The sequence below is a fragment of the Scyliorhinus torazame genome, chromosome 6 (assembly GCF_047496885.1).
Source record: "Scyliorhinus torazame isolate Kashiwa2021f chromosome 6, sScyTor2.1, whole genome shotgun sequence".
Taxonomy (NCBI): domain Eukaryota; kingdom Metazoa; phylum Chordata; class Chondrichthyes; order Carcharhiniformes; family Scyliorhinidae; genus Scyliorhinus; species Scyliorhinus torazame.
The window spans coordinates 101,337,361-101,356,815 of NC_092712.1; the positions used below are offsets into that span (position 1 = coordinate 101,337,361).

The following is a 19,455-nucleotide window of genomic DNA, read 5'->3' on the forward strand; positions in this document are numbered from 1 at the left end:
ATTTGAGTAGTCTACAGAGAATGGACTAGCTGCTGCAGATATATTTTCAGTCATTTACAAATTGTCTTCAGAACTGGGTGGCCTCTGATGCCTTGCCCTTGGAAATGCGCATGATCTAGAGAATGAACAGAAACAATTCCAGGGTTTATTGAGCCTTTGCAGCTGAAGGCGGCATTGCCAATGATGGAACAATTAAAAGCGGGAATTTAAAAGAGATCAGAATTGGAGAAAAGCAGACATATCTGGGGGCTGTAGGAAGTAGATTGCAGAGATGGGGAGGGATGAGGCCATCAAGGGATATAAATGTTTGTCTAGTTTTCCCTCTGTATCGATACTATTTATTTCAGTGCGTTGTGTTAGACGGTTCCACATTCTCACCACACTTTGGGTAAATAAGTTTCTTCTAAATTGCCTATTGGACTTCTTGGTGACAATCTTATATTGACGGTCTCTAGTTTTGATCTTCTCCACAAGAGGAAACATTTTCTCTGTACCCATTCTATCAAAGTCTGTCATAGTTCTAAATGGTGCGATTACGTCACCTCAAGGTTCTTCTTTTTCAGGAGACCCAGCCTGCCAATTATTCCCTGGAATGTATACCTACATATTTCTGCTATCATCCCCGCAGATCGTCTTTCCAGTGCCTCTGTCGGCAGGATTTACTGGTGCCGTGGAAGTTAAAGGATTTTTGGCTGGCTTGCCGCGATGGAGCCAGAATACCCCAGCCAATATCATTTTTATAATAAGGTGGCCACACACTACTCTTAAGTGTGATCCAACCAAGATTTGAAATATGTTCATTGTAACTTTTCTATTTTCAATTCTACCTCCCAATAAATAACGCCTCATGCTTTGTTTGCTTTATTTAGAGCCTTGCGGATCTGTGGCACAACTTTTAGTGGATTGAAATATAACTATTCCGAGATTCCTTTGTTCCTCTACCTCACCTAGACTTTAATCTTGCAAGTAATAAATGTTCTTCCAACATAAATGTACTACCTCACATTTATCTGTGTTGCACTTCATCTGGCATTCTGCAAGTTTATTAATGCTCTCTTGTTATTTTTTGCAGTCCTCCTTGGAGTTCACTATCGCCCCCAATTTATTGTCATCTGTAAACTTCAATGTGTTTTTGATTCCCAAGTCCAAATTATTAATGTAAATTGTGAACCAGCTGTGGACCAGCATGGAATCCTGTGGAACACCACTTACCATTTTCAACCCATCTCAATAACTACCCTTTACTCTGATTCCTTTGGTCTCGAAACCAGCTGGTCATCCATTTTTTCCCTTATCCCCTGACTCCATATTCTCTGACCTCATTCATTAGTCTATTTTGGGGCACTGTATCAAGGACCTTTTGAAAATCAAGATAGATTACACCCACTGCATTACCATTGTCGAATCTCTCTTTGACCTTCTCAAAAAATGCATTAAGATTTTCTTCTTTGAAATTCATGCTATTCATGATAGTCTCATTTCTAAATGGTAATGGACTTGCTCATCTCGTTTAGCTGGTCACTGTTAAGAGAGGTTATTAAATGCAGCACTAACCAGCAAAATGGCATTTGGCCACTTTGATGAGCGCTAGCTGCTAATTTAATTGTCAGAGTAATAACTATCGTTTGGGAGGCCATTCCCAGTGCATGGAATGTTCCAACTCTTTTACAAAGATGGCATCTTGCACGAAAGGCAGACTAAATCACTGTTGACAGTTAAGTCACAACCTTGGTCACCTCAGAGACTCTTTAGCACAATATGTGGAGAAAATTCTACCCATAGAAAAAATGTATCTGTTTTTCATACTGGTGCTGATATTCCTTTTATTAATGTCCAAAAGCTATGACTGCTTGACAAACATATAAAAACCGTTGAGTTGCTAATTTATTATTTAAATGTTAATAAAACTTGGATTAAAAAGCGCGTTTACCACAACCTATTTCAATTTATTGTGGACTATATGTTTCTTACCGGAAGATTTTTTACAAGCAGCATAATATTCATCATTGCATGTTGAAGTTTTCCAACTTCCATCCAGATTCATGAAGACACACCCATCATTGACCTTGGGTTCTCCAGCCTCCCATTTGGAATACCGCAGTCTCCATCCATCAATCCATCTGTACTGTGCTGATGTCTAAAAATATTTCAGTTTTAAAATGTTGCGTCAGATTCTGCAATTATTTGTATTTATTGGGCTATCAGCTGTGCTTATTTCTGCTTAAAGGGACAACAGTTAGTAATCTTTCTTGACCCGAATTTGCAACATCATTTGTGCCAACGACACTCAAACATTCAACATATTTTGTATAATTCCTTCATATCTGTTGCATCCAATCTCAAGTATCATCCCGCAAAATCTTGGCGGCACGGTAACACAGTAGTTAGCACTGCTGCCTTACAGCTCCAGGGACCCAGGTTCAATTCCAGTCTCGGGTGATGGTGTGGAGTCTGCACTTTCTCCCCGTGTCTGCGTGGGTTTCCTCAGGGTACTCTGGTTTCCTCCCACAGTCCAAAGATGTGCAGGTTACATAGAACATAGAACAGTACAGCACAGAACAGGCCCTTCGGCCCTCGATGTTGTGCCGAGCATTGTCCGAAACCAAGATCAAGCTATCCCACTCCCTGTCCATCTGGTGTGCTCCATGTGCCTATCCAATAACCGCTTGAAAGTTCCTAAAGTGTCCGACTCCGCTATCACAGCAGGCAGTCCATTCCACACCCTAACCACTCTCTGAGTAAAGAACCTACCTCGGACATCTCTCCTATATCTCCCACCCTGACCCTTATAGTTATGCCCCCTTGTAACAGCTACATCCACCCGAGGAAATAGTCTCTGGACGTCCACTCTATATATCCCCCTCATCATCTTATAAACCTCTATTAAGTCGCCTCTCATCCTCCTCCGCTCCAAAGAGAAAAGCCCTAGCTCCCTCAACCTTTCCTCATAAGACCTATCCTGCAAACCAAGCAGCATCCTGGTAAATTTCCTTTGCACCCTTTCCAATGGTTCCACATCCTTCATATAGTGAGGTGACCAGAACTGCACACACTACTCCAAATGTGGTCTCACCAGGGTCATGTACAGTTGCAGCATAACCCCGCGGCTCGTAAACTCAAGCCCCCTGTTAATAAATGCTAACACACTATAGGCCTTCTTCACGGCTCTATCCACTTGAGTGGCAACCTTCAGAGATCTGTGGACATGAACCCCAAGATCTTTCTGTTCCTCCACATTCCTCAGAACCCTGCCGTTGACCCTGTAATCCACATTCAAATGTTTTCTACAAAAATGAATCACCTCGCACTTATCAGGGTTAAACTCCATCTGCCATTTTTCGGCCCAGCTCTGCATCCTATCAATGTCTCTTTGCAACAGCCCTCCACCTCATCCACTACTCCACCAACCTTGGTGTCATCAGCAAGTTTACCCATCCACCCTTCAGCCCCCTCCTCCAAGTCATTGATAAAAATCACAAATAGCAGAGGACCCAGCACTGATCCCTGTGGTACACCACTGGCAATTGGTCTCCAGTCTGAAAATTTTCCATCCACCACCACCCTCTGTCTTCTATGTGATAGCCAGTTACTTATCTAATTGGCCAAATTTCCCTCTATCCCACACCTCCTTACTTTCTTCATAAGCCGACCATGGGGAACCTTATCAAACGCCTTACTAAAATCCATGTATACGACATCAACTGCTCTACCTTCATCTGCACACTTAGTTACCTCCTCAAAGAATTCAATCAAATTTGTGAGGCAAGACTTACCCTTCACGAATCCATGTTGACTATCCCTGATTAAGCTGCATCTTTCCAAATGGTCATAAATCCTATCCTTCAGGACCTTTTCCATTACCTTACCAACCACCGAAGTAAGACTAACCGGCCTATAATTACCAGGGTCATTCCTATTCCCTTTCTTGAACAGAAGAACAACATTCGCCACTCTCCAGTTCTCTGGCACTATCTCCGTGGACAGTGAGGACCCAAAGATCAAAGCCAAAGGCTCTGCAATCTCATCCCTTGCCTCCCAAAGAATCCTTGGATATATCCCATCTGGCCAAGGGGACTTGTCGACCCTAAGGCTTTTCAAAATTGCTAATACATCCTTCCTCAGAACATCTACCTCCTCCAGCCTACCCACCTGTATCACACTCATCCTCAAAAACATGGCCCCTCTCCTTGGTGAACACTGAAGAAAAGTATTCATTCAACGCCTCTCCTATTTCTTCTGACTCCATGCACAAGTTCCCACTAATGTCCTTGACAGGCCCTACCCTCACCCAGGTTAGGTGGATTGGTCAAGCTAAATTGCCCCTCAGTATCCAAAATGTTAGATTGGGTTGCTGGGTTGCAGGGATAGAGTGGAAGCATGGTCTTAAGTAGGGTGCTCTTTCCAAGGGCCAGTGCAGACTTGATAGGCCGAATGACCTGCTTCTGCACGGTAAGATCTATGATCATTACTTTCTACTATTTTAATATCCTTTCACAGGGTATCAATGCACATACAGAATAGTTAGAACACAGAAGGGAGCCACTCAGCTTGTTATGGTTCTCTGAAGGAGGAATGCACGTAGTGCCACTCCCCAGCCTTCTCACTATGGCCCTGCACATTCATTCCTTTCAAATAATAATTCACAGAATCAGGAGTGGTTAATATTATATTACTTCTAAATGTTACATATGGATTATCCATTGCTTTGTACAAAATTATAATTGTATCTCTTATTTTCTCTGTACCACTATTTATAAAGTCCAAAATGCAATTGGCATTATTTTACTGTGCACTTAATTTTGCCATTCACTGGAAAGGCCTGCCACTGGAGCCAAATGTGAGAGGTGACCCTGCTTCAGTGGATGTTTGCACCCAAAGTGGTTTATTACTAGAGGTGCCTAATTAAGGAGACGCTACCAGGGGCCACAATGTGGGCCATGGAGTGCCCATCGTGGCAGCTCTGCCATCCCAGACCCACTGGGAGGCCACCAGGATTTACATAGTTGTCTTCCCACATGGTGAAAGGCCCTCCCTATACAGGCAAATCATCCAGGGGGTGAGAAGTAGCCCTTCATTGGCTACTAAGTGGCTGAGTTGTCCAGCAGGCAGGCAGCCACCACACCTCCCTCACTGGCAACATGATACAGTGTTGGAAGGGCATCTTGCACCCTTCTCAATACCTATCCCAATATTATGCCACTCCTGCAGTCTCCCAGCCTATCAGCAAAGGGCTTGGAAATTTTAACACTGCATCTATCTCACTTGGAACATTTAGGAAATTAACCCCATGTCCTTCTGTTCATTAATAATAGTTTGACACTTTTCTCTTGAGCATACACTTGCATTCTTGACATTTTCTCCATATCAAACTGCATCTGTCACCTATCTGCTCATGCTGTTAACTTCTGCCTCTTCACTTTTTGCCAGATCCCATCCTTTGTGCAAATTTAAAACATGGTAAGTTCAAACCTAAACAATTTACATGCAATGAGAACAGAAGTGGATCCAGCACTGGCCCCTAGGGCAACAACACTTTTAAGCCTCCTACAATCCATTCCTGAACTACAAACATAGGGGGCGGGATTCTCCACTCCCGCGCCGGTTGGGAGAATCGCCTGGGTCGCTGAATTTTCCCGCGACGCCGGTCCGACGCCCTCCCACGATTCTCCCAAGCGGCGGGAACGGCCCGGTCGAGTTCCGCGCGGCGCAGGCTGGAAAATCGCCCGAGACACCCAAAATGGCGATTCTCCGGCACCCCTGCTATTCCCAGCCCCGGATGGGCCAGGCCAAAACGGAGGGTTCCCCCCCGGCGCTGTCCACACCTGGTCGCTGCCGGCGGGAACAGCGTGGGAAGGCTGGGGGGGCGGCCTGCGGGGGGGGGGGGGGGGGGGGGGGGTGGAGGGGGGATCAAATGGGGTCTGGCCCGCGATCGGTGCCCACCGATCGTCGGGCCATCCTCTCTGAAGGAGGACCTCCTTTCTTCCGCAGCCCCGCAAAATCCGTCTGACATCTTGCGGGGCGGACTCGGAGAGGACGGCAACCACGCATGCGCGGGTGACGCCAGTTATGCGGCACCCGCCGCGTCATGTATGCGGCGCTGCCTTTACGTGGCGACAAGGCCTGGCGCGTGTAAATGACGCGGCCCCGCTCCTAGCCCATTATCGGGCCCTGAATCGGTCGGGATAGGGGCCGTTTTGTGCCGTTGTGAACCTCGACGGCGTTCACGACGCCGTGGGCACTTCAGCGCGGGATTCCCAGGGGGCGGGATTCTCCCAGCGCGGGGCCGGGCCACGCCACCCCGACGCCGGCACGCGATTCTCTAAAAAGACAGAGTCCCGCCGGCGCCGTCCACACCTGGTCGCAGCCGGTGGGAACTCTGCGTGCAGGGTTGGGTGGCAGCCTGTGGTCAGGGGGAGGGGGGCTCCGACCCCAGGGGTGGCCTCCGTTGGGGCCTGGCCCGCGATCGGGGCCCACCAATTGGCGGGTTGGCCTCTCGCTCCCCGGGCTTATTTATTTCCGCGCCGGCCCCTGAACTCCCACGCCATGTTGCGTCGGGGCCGGCGCGTTGAGGGAGGCCACCGCGCATGCGCGTGTTGGCACCGGCGCCACTGCGCATGCGCGGATCCCGCGGCGCACAGTTCGCGCCGGGATGGGAGGCTGGAGCGGCGTGAACCGCTCCAGCACCTTGCTGGCCCCCTGTAGGGGCCAGAATCGATACTCCCAGTGGCTTGTTCACGCCCTTGTGAAACCCAGGACTTGGGAGCAGGGTGAGGTCATTGGGCCCTTTGAGTCTGCTCCACATTTGGATGAGATTGTGGCTGATCTGGTTGTGATTTCAACCCATGTTCCTGTCTGCACCTCATAAACATATTTACATAGATAGAATTTACAGTGCAGAAGGAGGCCATTCAGCCCATCGAGTCTGCACCGGCTCTTGGAAAGAGCACCCTACACAAGGTCAACACCTCCACCCTATCCCCACAACCCAGCAACCCCACCAACACTAAGGGCAATTTTGGACACTAAGGGCAATTCATCATAGCCAATCCACCTAACCTGCACATCTTTGGACTGTGGGAGGAAACCGGAGCACCCGGAGGAAACCCACGCACACACGGGGAGGATGTGCAGACTCCGCACAGACAGTGACCCAAGCTGGAATCGAACCTGGGACCCTGGGGCTGTGAAGCAATTGTGCTATCCACAATGCTACCGTGCTGCCCGGTACATGACTCCCTTTCTATCAAAAATCAATCTAATTAAGTCTTAAATGAATTCAGTGACCCAGCCCCCACTGCTTTCCGTGGAAGGAAATTCCACAGACTAACAACCCTCTGAGAGGAAATATGTCTCCTCATCTCCACCTTATAAGGGAGATTTCTAATTCTTGAACGATTTTATGGTGTGGAATGTATTGCCTGATAAGGTGGTGGAAGCAGATTTGATGGTAAATTTCAAAAAGGAATGGGATCAAGACATGAGGAGGAAACATGTGCAAGGCCATGGGGAAAGAGCATGGGAGTGAGACTCATTGGAGAGCTCTTTCAATGATTTACCATCGGCACTATGGACTGAATTGCATCCTCCTGTGCTCTTTTTTCCATGATTTTATGAGATGTTCTAGAACTGGAAGCAATATAGCGGGCCGGAATTCTCCAGCTGTTGGGATTCTCTCATGCCGCCGACAGCGCCCACCCCTGTCCCCGTCCCCGTCCGCGGGTTTCCTCATGGCGCGGAGAATTCTAGTCTCCCCACAAGGGGAAACATCCTCTCAGCATCCATTTTGTCAAGTCCTCTTAGGGCTTATACATTTCAACATTCTTCTAAACTCCAATGGGTTTGGGTTCAACCTGTACAACCTTTCTTTATAAAATGAGCCCTTAATCCCAGGAATAAATTGAGTGAACCTCCTCTGAACTGGTTCCAACACAATTATATCCTTATATAGTATTCTAAATGCAGTCTCACCAAGGCCGTGTACAACAACCGTGAACATTCCCTAGTTTTACAATCCATTCCCCCTTGTAATAAACACCAAAATTGCATTTGCCTTGCTGTACCTGCATCCTAATTTTTGTTATTCAGTATCTGGGCACACAGATTTCTCTGTACCACCAACTTTTGCAATCTCTCTCAATTTAAATAGTATACCATTTTCCTATTCTTGCCGACTTTTTCCCTCTCCATCCACCAGCTGCTTATGCATTTTGCTTTATTTCTTCATATATTTGTTCAACGATAGAAGATTCTCTTATCAAATAAGGAAAGGCAAAATCCCCAAATTGTTCATGTTGAAATACAAAATTAAAGGAAAAGACATCAATCTCTTTCCCCCAAGATAAGTATGATTGAGACACCCCCGCAGAAATTCACTCACAAATTATTTCTGAAATGTGCTGATACCATGCCTCGACGTCCATTTCAAGCGGTGACCACTCTAGCTGCACAAAAACTGCTTTATATGAGTCATTTACACTTTAACATATTTGATCCTGAATCCACTTGTCAAAATTCCACAATTTAATCCAAAGTAATATTCCAAATCTACCCTTTTTATCGTTATCATTTATATGTTAGATACTTCTGTGAGATCAACTCTCTTTCTTCATGACTCATACCTCAGGTGGGATCTATCTCATGGTTCTTCTCTGTACTGCTTCCAGTTCTAGAATGTCTCATAAAATCATAGAACAAAGAGCACAGGAGGAGGCAATTCGGCCCATAGTGCCTGTGGTGAATCATTGAATGATCTCTCCAGTTAGTATCAATCACATGCTCTTTTCCCATGGCTCTGCAAATGTGTCCTCCTCATGTCTTTATCCCATTACTTTCTGAAAGTTACCATCAAATCTGTCTCCACCACCCTGTCAAGCAATGCAACCAGACCATAAACACTGCACTGAAGAGCTTTCCTCATTTCACCTCTGGTTGTTTTGCCATTTATCTTTAGCTCTTGGAGGCCATAACAGTTGTGTTCTGACCAGAGGGTTGTACAGTTGATCAGGAATTTCTTTTATTTATACTCAACAGTCTTGGTTCCATGGTTCAACTTTCTGTTGGTTCTGCGGATTACTGCTCTGCATTGGTTGCACATGTCTAGCCTCCTCAATCTCCTTCCATTCCATCATTCATTCCGTCAAAACTATTCATGGAATATGTGTGTTTTCATTCCTATGGGAAAAACATCGCTGTGGTTGTCCAATTTACTTTAATCTGCCATTGATCTGCCCACATACATGTCAAGCCTGCTCTGCAGTTTTTGAACTGTTTTCATTGCCCCTTTTACTTTGGGATCATTAGCTGATTTGATCACTTGGTTTTGAGTTCCTGAGTCTGCATCATTTTCATAAATTAAAATAGTAGCAGTCTCAAGAATCCACTCTTTTTTTTCCACAGGCCAAAATACCTCTTCTGACTTGTTCTCATTATTTTCATTCTCCGCTCAGATTCTTTTCCAGTCCCAGGGATTGTTATGAATCCTTTTACAGTTTCAAATTTGATGTTTATTTTTGTCAAGTGTATTTGAAAGTATGGTACAAAGTGCTTGCAGAAGTCAATATATTTAGTAGTACAGTGTATTTAACAATTTTCTTCAACTAACAGTGCTAAGTGTTTCTTACCTCATTGCCATTTAATCCAATCCACAGTTTTTGTCCAAATTTATAAGCTTCTAACATTAGGAAGGAATGCTCAAAACCATTTGTGATGCTGACAATCTGAGCCCCCTCTGCCTCACAAACCTTACGAGCATCTTGCCATTTTAGCTTGACCGTAATTATTTTGTATGAACTGTTGGCATACTTAATGTAGTTTGATGGTGCCATGGTTGTGGGCTCTAACATTAGCGCACGATCTGTGGAAGGAATCATATTTGGCACTATTATTTCCATTCAGATTTTTACGGATGCAATGTTTTTTTATGATATCAAGATTACACTCAATTCACCTAATCAGACCAGAAGTTGTTTTAGTAAACTTTTAATGTATGATTAGGCACTTAAGGACCTGAGATGATGGGGTTGATTTTTTGGATCTAGACAATCAACAATGAGCCTTTCTCAATACCAGTGCAGATCAGGAAACCACAGGTTCACTACCCATGATATGCTCTCTGTTGATATAAGTGAATCCCTACATTTCCAAATATAAGGCTCACGGGCAAGGTTGCCCAACATCAGTGCCTTTCTGTTAGAATGATCATGCTCTCATCGGAAAATAAATGTTTAAGTTCTTCATGAAGATGTTCTTTAAAATGTATTTTGATTTGCGTTCTCTGATATGGTTATCCATTTCATATTTTTTTTAAAGTAATGCTGCCCATGTCCCACTCTTCCTCCTCTTCCGCATCATCAATAACTTGTCTTTATTCAGATACTTCAATGTTGAAAGCATTCAAGACACTTTGCAGCTGAGAGGGGAAGAGGGAATAAATAAGACCAGACCACCTTTCGTGGTATTGTGTACTAAAACTCAAGATGAAATACAGTCATCAGTTCAAACAGAGCAGAAAATTGATTGAACCAAGATAAGAAATGGAAGAAGACAAGGGAAGAGGAGATAGGAGTTGGGAGAAGGAAAGGAGCGAATGAAAGGAGTGGGACGAGAAATCAGAGGGGTGGGTGAGTGGAGAGTGAAGGAAGAGAGGAAGGGAATAGTGTGGAATGGAGGAGGCAGGGGAAGGAGATGGGAAGGTGAGAAAGGGAAGGCATGAGGATAGGAGAAGGGAAAGTGGAAGGGGAAAAGGAGTGATGAGGTGAGCATTGAGGGTATCAAGAGAGGAGACAAGATTGGGAGAGCAGTGGTGCTGGGGAAGGGAAGTGTAAAAGGCTCAGGTGGAAGATGGAGGAAAACAGTGAGCACCCCGCAGAAGTTAATCTGTTCAGTACTAGCTAGAAATAATTCAAATACAGATTGAGCATCTCTTATCTGAAATGCTTGGGGCTATTAATCGGATTTCAGAAATTTGTGGATTTCGGAATATACCATGCAAGTGCGGGCACGTTGGGAACTACGCATCTGCTGTGTGTGTTGGGAATTGCGCACATGCAGCGGTGCTCAACCTGTAACAATTCTTCATGCTGACTTCCAGTTGCGGCTACGCAGAGCTAAGTCGCACGTTCGGCAGTTCCCGCTAGAAACTGACTTTTGGGCTCTTTTTAGGGCCCCCAACGGTACATTTTTGACGATTCCCAGTGTGGGAAGGGGACAGCAATATTCCCCTGGCACTGTATGGATTGGACCAGGAGTGGAGCGGTGAAAAAAGTGGAACTGGAGCAGAGAAAGGTGCGAGGGAGGAAGACCAAGATGGCGGCGGGTGGAGAGCAGGCAGCGTGGGCACAGTGGTCACAGAAGCAGCAGGAGTTTCTCCAGCGATGCTTCACGGAGCTGAAGGCAGAGCTGCTGGAGCCGATGAATGCGTCAATTGACAAGCTGCTTGAGACTCAGACGGCCCGAGGGGCGGCGATCCGGGAGGTCTGGCAAAAGGTATCGGAGAATGAGGACGAGATTTTGGGCCTGGCGGTGAAGGTGGAGGCGCACGAGGCGCTCCATAAGAAATGGCAGGCGAAGTTCGAGGACATGGAGAACCGGTCGAGAAGAAAGAATCTGCGGATTCTGGGTCTCCCGGAGGGGCTGGAAGGATTGGATGTCGGAAACTACGTGGTCACCATGTTGAACAAGCTGATGGGCGTGGGGCCTTCCAGGGGCCCTGGAGCTGGACGGGGCCCATTGACTACTGGCGAGGAGGCCCAAGCCCAGCGAGCCGCCGCAGGTGGTGCTGGTGCGGTTCCACCGTTTTGTGGACAGAGAATGTGTCTTAAGGTGGGCCAAGAAAGAGCGGAGCAGCAGGAGGGAGAATGCAGAGGTCCGGATTTATCAGGACTGGAGCGCGGAGGTGGCTGAGAAGAGGGCCGGGTACAATCGGGCTAAGGCGGTGCTGCATCGGAGAGGGGTGAAGTTCGGCATGTTGCAGCCGGCGCGACTGTAGGTCACCTACAGGGACCGGCACCATTACTTTGAGATGCCGGAGGAGGCGTGGACCTTTATTCAGGCCAAAAAGCTGGACTCGGATTGAGGGCTGGGGATGAGGAGATGCTGAGGGGGGATGGTTGGGACTGTTGTGTTGTGTTTTGGGGGGATTGTGCCGTTGGTTGGGCAATGATTCTTCTCTGTCTGACGGGTGGGTTCGTAGGGGGAGCAGGTAAAAGCCTGTGGGCGTCGGTGGCTGGAAATGGAGATGGGGGTCCCGTGGGGGGAGGGGGGGGGGAGGCTCGTGCCGGGGGATTTGGGACTGGGCCTGGAAAGGGAGCTGCGCCAGAGGAGGCGGGGTCGGGTGGGTGGAAAGCGTGGGCTTTTTCCCGCGCTAAGGGTGTAAAGGGATGGGGCCGGTGCTGGAAAGCGCGGGCTTCTTCCCGCGCTGAGAGTGGAAGGGGGTGGGTCGGGGGGGTCAGGGAGAGCCCGTTGATGGACAGGAGGGGGAGGGGAGACTCCCACACTGGGGGGGTCGATGGAGCGGCGGGAGTGGCCGGGGTAAGCAGGAGTCGGCTGACTCACGGTAGTGCAATGGGGGGAGCAATGCTGCTGGGGGTGGCGGGGGGGGGGGGGGGGGGTGACCGGGTTGCTGCTGGAATGGCCAAGGGGGAGCTGGAATCTGTAGGGGAGGTCGGGGCGGGGGTTTGCCGCTGGGGAGAACGGGAAGTGCAGGGGACGCGGGCACGTGGCTGGCCTAGAAAGGGTTATGGCTAATCGGCATGGGGGGGGCAGCCCCCTGATCTGGCTGATAACCTGGAATGTAAGAGGTCTGAATGGGCCGGTCAAAGGTCCCGTGTGTTCGTGCACCTGAAGGGGCTGAAGGCAGATGTGGTCATGCTCCAGGAAACGCGTCTGCGGGTGGCAGATCAGGTAAGGCTAAGAAAGGGGTGGGTAGGGCAGGTGTTCCATTCGGGGTTGGATACAAAAAACCGGGGGGTGGCGATTTTGGTGGAGAAGCGGGTGTCGTTTGAGGCGTTGAGCATGGTGGCAGACAATGGGGGTAGGTATGTGATGGTGAGTGGTAAGCTGCAGGCGGTGCGGGTGGTCTTGGTAAATGTATATGCATCGAATTGGGACGATGCGGGGTTCATGCGCCACATGTTGGGCCGGATCCTGGACTTGGAGTCAGGGGGCTTGATAATGGCGGGGGGACTTCAACACGGTGCTGGATCCGGTATTGGATCGTTCTAGGTCTAGGATGGGCAGGAGGCCGGCGGCGGCCAAGGTGCTGAGGGGGTTCATGGACCAGATGGGAGGGGTGGATCCATGGAGGTTTGCGAGGCCGGGGGCCAGGGAATTCTCATTCTTCTTCCATGTTCATAAGGTCGACTCTCGGATTGACTTTTTTGTAATGAGCAGGGCGCTGATTCTGAGGGTGGAGGACTTGGAGGTGCTTGGAGGTGGGGTTGTTGGCGGACAAGGAGGTGAGCGGGCGGGTCCGGGGTTGTATAGAAAGGTACCTGGAGGCCAATGATAATGGGGAGGTGCAGGTAAGGGTGGTCTGGGAGGTGCCGAAGGCGGTGATCAGGGGTGAGTTGATCTCCATTAGGGCCCACAGAGAGGGTAAGGAGAGGAGAGAGAGGGAGAGGCTAGTGGGGGAGATGGTAAGGGTGGATAGGAAGTATTCAGAGGCCCCCGAGGAGGGACTACTCAAGGAGCGCCGAAGCCTCCAGGCCGAGTTTGACCTGTTGACCACCAGGAAGGCGGAGCTGCAGTGGAGGAAGGCGCAAGGGGCGGTGTACGAGTACGGAGAGAAGGCTAGCTGGATGCTGGCACACCAGCTTCGGAAGCGGGAGACAGCGAGGGAGACCGGGGGAGTTAGGGATGGAGGGGTGCACAGTGTGAAGTGCGGTGGGTATTAATGGGGTCTTCAGGGACTTTTACGAGTGACTATTGGTCTGAGCCCTCATCGTAGGAGGGGGGGATGGGTCGCTTTCTGGACCGGCTGAGGTTCCCGAGGGTAGAGGAGGGGCAGGTGGCGGGGCTGGGGTGCCGGTTGGGTTGGAGGAACTGGTCAAGGGACTGGGGAGTATGCAGGTGGGGAAGGCACCGGGGCCAGATGGGTTCCCGGTGGAATTCTACAGGAGGTACGCGGACCTGTTGGGCCTGCTGCTGGTAAGGACTTTCAACGAGGCAAGGGACGGGCGGGGGGCGGGGGGTCCTGCCCCCGACGATGTCTAGGGCACTGATTCATTAATTCTGAAGCGGGACAAGGCCCCTGTGCAGTGCGGATCGTCTAGGCCGATCCTTAATGTGTATGCAAAACTGCTAGCAAAGGTATTGGCCATGAGGATTGAGGACTGTGTTCCGGGGGTCATACACGAGGATCAGACTGGTTTTGTGAAAGGGAGGCAGTTGAATATCAATGTACATAGGCTCCTGAATGTAATTATGATGCCAGCGGTGGAGGGGGAGGCGGAGATAGCGGCGGCTATGGATGCGGAGAAGGTCTTTGATAGGGTGGAGTGGGGGTACCTGTGGGAGGTGTTGAGGAGGTTTGGGTTCGGGGAGGGGTTCGTCAACTGGTGAGGTTGCTGTACGAGGCCCCGGTGGCGAGTGTGGCCACGAACAGGAGGAGGTCGGAATATTTCCGGCTATACCGAGGGATGAGGCAGGGGTGTCCTCTATCCCCCCTGCTCTTTGCGCTGGTGATTGAGCCCCTGGCCATGGCTTTGAGGGAGTCTAGGAACTGGAGGGGGTTGGTGCGGGGGGGGGGGGGTTGGGGGGGGGGGGGGGGAGGAACACCGGGTATCGTTGTATGCGGACGATCTGCTATTGTATGTGGCGGACCCGATGGGGGGAATGCCGGAGGTGATGCGGATCCTGAAGGAGTGTGGGGATTTCTCCGGGTATAAGCTCAACATGGGGAAGAGCGAGCTGTTCATGGTGCACCCAGGAGACCAGGAAAAGGGGATTGGTGAGCTTCCGCTAAAAAAGGCAGAAATAAATTTTAGATACCTGGGGGTTCAGGAGGCTAGGAGCTGGAGGGCCCTGCATAAGCTCAAATTAACGAGGCTGGTGGAGCAAATGGAGGAGGAGTTCAAAAGGTGGGATATGCTGCCGTTCCCCCTGGTGGGTAGGGTGCAGTCGGTTAAAATGACGGTGCTCACGAGGTTTTTGTTTTTGTTTCAGTGCCTCCCCATCCTGATCCCTAAGGCCTTCTTTAAGCGGGTTAACAGGAGTATTATGGGGTTCGTATGGGCGAAGAAGACCCCGAGGGTGAGAAGGGTGTTCTTGGAGCAGAGCAGGGACAGGGGGGGGGTTAGCATTGCCAAATTTATGTGGGTACTATTGGGCTGCCAACGTGGCGATGATACGTAAGTGGGTAATAGAGGGGGAGGGGGCGGCGTGAGATGGCGTCCTGTATGGGCACGAGCCTGGGGGCGCTGGTGACGGCACCGCTGCCGCTTCCTCCGACGAGGTATACCACGAGCCCGGTGGTAGCGGCGACATCAAAATCTAGGGGCAATGGAGACGCCACAGGGGGGAGGTGGGGGCTATGGTGTGGTCCCCGATACGGGAGAACCATCGGTTTGTCCCGGGGAAAATGGATGGGGGTGTTCCTGAGTTGGCACAAGGCAGGTATTAGGAGGATGGGAGACCTGTTCATAGTTGGGAAGTTTGCGAGCCTTGGGGAGCTGGAGGAGAAATTCGGGCTCCTCCCTGGAAATGCTTTCAGATATATGCAGGTAAAGGCGTTCGTTAGGCGACAGGTGGTGGAGTTTCCACTGCTGCCGGCGGGCAGGGTCCAGGACAGGGTGGTTTCGGGGGGGTGGGTTGGAGAGGGTAGGATGTCGGCAACTTATCAGGTGATGCAGGAGGAGGAGGAGGAGGCCTCGGCGGAGGAGTTAAAAGGTAAGTGGGAGGAGGAGCTGGGAGAGGAGATCGACGAGGGTATGTGGGTGGATGCCCTGGGAAGGGTAAACTCTTCCTCCTGTTGCGCGAGGCTCAGCCTGATACAATTTAAGGTGCTGCACAGGGCGCACATGACCGGGGCAAGTCTAAGCCTGTTTTTTGGGAGTGAGGACAGATGTGCAAGGTGTTCGGCGAGCCCAGCAAACCACACCCACATGTTCTGGGCATGTCCAGCGTTGGAGGAGTTCTGGAGGGGCGTAGCGAGGATGGTGTCAAGGGTTGTGAATTCCAGCGTTAGGCCTAGCTGGGGGCTCGCAATATTTAGGGTGTCGGATGAGCCGTAGTGCAGGAGGCGAAAGAGGCCGGTTTGCTTCCCTGGTAGCCCGGTGAAGGAATCTGCTTCAGTGGAAGGATGCGAGGCCCCCAAGCGTGGAATCCTGGATTAACGACATGGCAGGGTTTATTAAATTGGAGAAGGTGCAATTTGCCTTAAGGGGATCGGTACAAGGGTTCAGGCGGTGGCAGCCGTTCCTAGACTTCCTGGCAGAGCGTTAGGAGATGGTCAGCAGCAGCAACCCGGGGGGGGAGGGGGGTGAGAGGGGGGGGCTGTGGAGGGGGGAGAGGAGGGGGGGGGCTGTGGAGGGGGGGGAGAGAGGGGTGGGGGGGTGTGGAGGGGGGTGGGGGGGAGAGAGGGGTGGTGGGGGAGAGAGGGGTGGGGCTGTGGAGGGGGAGAGGAGGGGGGGCTGTGGAGGGGGGGAGAGAGGGGTGGAGGGGTGAGAAGGGGGGGAGAGGGGTGGGGGGAGAGAGGGGTGGTGGGGGAGAGGGGTGGGGGGGAGAGAGGGGTGGGGGGGAGAGAGGGGTGGGGGGAGAGAGGGGTGGGGGGAGAGAGGGGTGGGGGGGAGAGAGGGGTGGGGGGAGAGAGGGGTGGGGAGGAGAGGGGTGGGGGAGAGAGGGATGGGGGGAGAGAGGGGTGGTGGGGGGGAGAGGGGTGGGGGGGAGAGAGGGGTGGGGGGGAGAGAGGGGTGGGGGGGAGAGGGGTGGGGGGGAGAGGGGTGGGGGGCGAGAGAGGGGTGGGGGGAGAGAGGGGTGAGGGGGAGAGAGGGGTGGGGGGGAGAGAGGGGTGAGGGGGAGAGAGGGAGAGGGGGTAAGTTCATGTTTCGTTGGGGATGCACTATTGTTTACTGTTTAACGTTTATTTGTTTATTTATGCACGTTTGTTCTTGTTTTATTATTTGTGTAAAGGGGGGTTCTATTTTTCTGTTGTGATAATTGTGAAAACCTTTGAATAAAAATTATTTTTTTTTAAAAAAATTCTTCATGCTGTGAGCTGTGATCTGGCATGAACTTGGGTAATAAGAACATAAGAACATAAGAACTAGGAGCAGGAGTAGGCCATCTGGCCCCTCGAGCCTTCTCCGCCATTCAATGAGATCATGGCTGATCTTTTGTGGACTCAGCGCTACTTTCCGGCCCGAACACCATAACCCTTAATCCCTTTATTCTTCAAAAAACTATCTATCTTTATCTTAAAAACATTTAATGAAGGAGCCTCTACTGCATCACTGGGCAAGGAATTCCATAGATTCACAACCCTTTGGGTGAAGAAGTTCCTCCTAAACTCAGTCCTAAATCTACTTCCCCTTATTTTGAGGCTATGCCCCCTAGTTCTGCTTTCACCCGCCAGTGGAAACAACCTGCCCGCATCTATCCTATCTATTCCCTTCATAATCTTATATGTTTCTATAAGATCCCCCCTCATCCTTCTAAATTCCAACGAGTACAGCCCCAGTCTACTCAACCTCTCCTCGTAATCCAACCCCTTCAGCTCTGGGATTAACCTAGTGAATCTCCTCTGCACACCCTGTAATGAAGAATTGTAAACTGGGCTGAACTTGTCTTACTGAGTACGGTTGGCATACATCATTATTATTTCAGCTCATTTACCAGATACATTGAGATTATTAGTAAGATGTCCTGAAATGCCATAAAAAATACTCACCTTTGTACTTTTGGCATACATAGCCTCTTTTAAGATCACAGTAGTCATTCCTCCAAGCTCCAATGTTTTTATTTCCATTCACAATCACAGTCACACAGTCAGTTGCCCATAGAGTAAAAGCAAAAAATAAGAGTTAGCCCCTAATACCAGCATGCTCCTGAAAAAATACGAACCAAAATTAAAGATTAAGCCATGGATGTCAGACAATAACAAGTTGATGTTGTGCCCTGCAAATATCACAGATAAGGTTGTGTGGCAAATTATCAAACAACTTATCACTAGCCAGGCAGTTTTCTTTTGCACATAGACTTCTGAAATAAGGTACAGGAGAACCCCAATGAAGTGAATGTTATGAATAAATTCAAATACAGTCAAAAATATTTCTGGAGCTAGGTGCTGAAGGATATAAGAAGGCAAAGAACTGGAGTTGGTCGTGGTGAAACTCACTTGCAAGGGGCAATTATCTGAAATGTGCAGCCGACAAATGGGTAGCCAATTGCAAATGCAGAAATCATGCTGTATGTGTGAATGAATATAGATCTAATTAGGTAGAATATAGATACAATTAGGTGAAATATAGATAATTGGTTAAATTCAGATATAGTATATTCAGATATAGGCCATTACATTTTAAGTAAATAGATTCCTTTAATACAAATGAATTGAATAAGTAATTCTTCTGAAAGACAGAAATGTTTCTGTCCCTATATCTTTGTATAGTGATATATCTGGGGCGTGATTCTCCACTCCCACGCCGGTTGGGAGAATCGCCTGGGGCGCCAAAATTTCCCGGGACGCCGGTCCGACGGCCTCCCGCGATTCTCCCAAGCGGCGGGAACGGCCCGGTCGGGTTTCGCAGGCCGAAGAATTGCCGGAGATACCGAAAATGGCGATTCTCCGGCACCCCCGCTATTCTGAGGCCCGGATGGGCCGAGCGGCCAGGCCAAAACGGCGGGTTCCCCCCGGCGCCGTCCACACCTGGTCGCTGCAGTCATGAGCGGTGCGTGAACGCTGGGGGGGGCGGCCTGCGGGGGGGTGAGGGGGGATCCTGCACCGGGGGGATCCTGCACTGGGGGGGTACCTCAGATGTGGGGTGGCCCGCGATCGGTGCCCACCTATCATCGGGCCGTCCTCTCTGAAGGAGGACCTCCTTCCTTCCGCAGCCCCGCAAGATCCGTCAGACATCTTGCGGGGCGGACTTAGAGAGGACGGCAACCACGCATGCGCGGATGACGCCCATTATGCAGCGCCGGCTGCGTCATCTATGCGGCGCCGCTTTTACGCGGGCGACAAGGCCTGGCGCGTGTAGATGACGCGGCCCCGATCCTAGCCCATTGTCAGGGCCTGAATCGGTCGGGATCGGGGCCATTTCGCACCGTCGTGAACCTCGACGGCGCTCCTGACGGCACGGCCATTTTGGCGCGGCAGTAGAGAATCCCGCCCCTGGGGCTGGATTCTCCACCGGCAGGATGCTCCGTTTTGCTGGCAGCCGGGGGTGGGGGGGGGTCTCCCGACAGGGTGGGGCTGCCACACAATGGGAAACCCCATTGACCGGCCCGCGTAACGGAGCA

General features: G+C 50.4%; 1 protein-coding gene and 1 long non-coding RNA gene across 3 annotated transcripts in view; one reads left to right on the forward strand and one right to left on the reverse strand.

The window, feature by feature from the left end:
* The window catches only part of LOC140424916 (uncharacterized), a 49,711-nt gene extending 47,794 nt beyond the window's left edge, over positions 1 to 1,917 (forward strand). For both annotated transcript variants that reach the window (XR_011947726.1, XR_011947727.1), the window contains exon 3: positions 564 to 1,917. This is a non-coding gene — a long non-coding RNA (uncharacterized lncRNA). The remainder of the gene's footprint in view (positions 1 to 563) is intronic.
* The window catches only part of mrc1a (mannose receptor, C type 1a), a 245,320-nt gene that overhangs the window by 19,998 nt on the left and 205,867 nt on the right, over positions 1 to 19,455 (reverse strand). The window contains exons 23-25 of the mRNA XM_072508574.1: positions 17,885 to 17,991; positions 9,621 to 9,853; positions 1,972 to 2,137 (exon numbers count right to left, since the gene is read on the reverse strand). Of these exons, the coding sequence (XP_072364675.1) occupies positions 1,972 to 2,137; positions 9,621 to 9,853; positions 17,885 to 17,991 (506 nt within the window). The remainder of the gene's footprint in view (positions 1 to 1,971; positions 2,138 to 9,620; positions 9,854 to 17,884; positions 17,992 to 19,455) is intronic.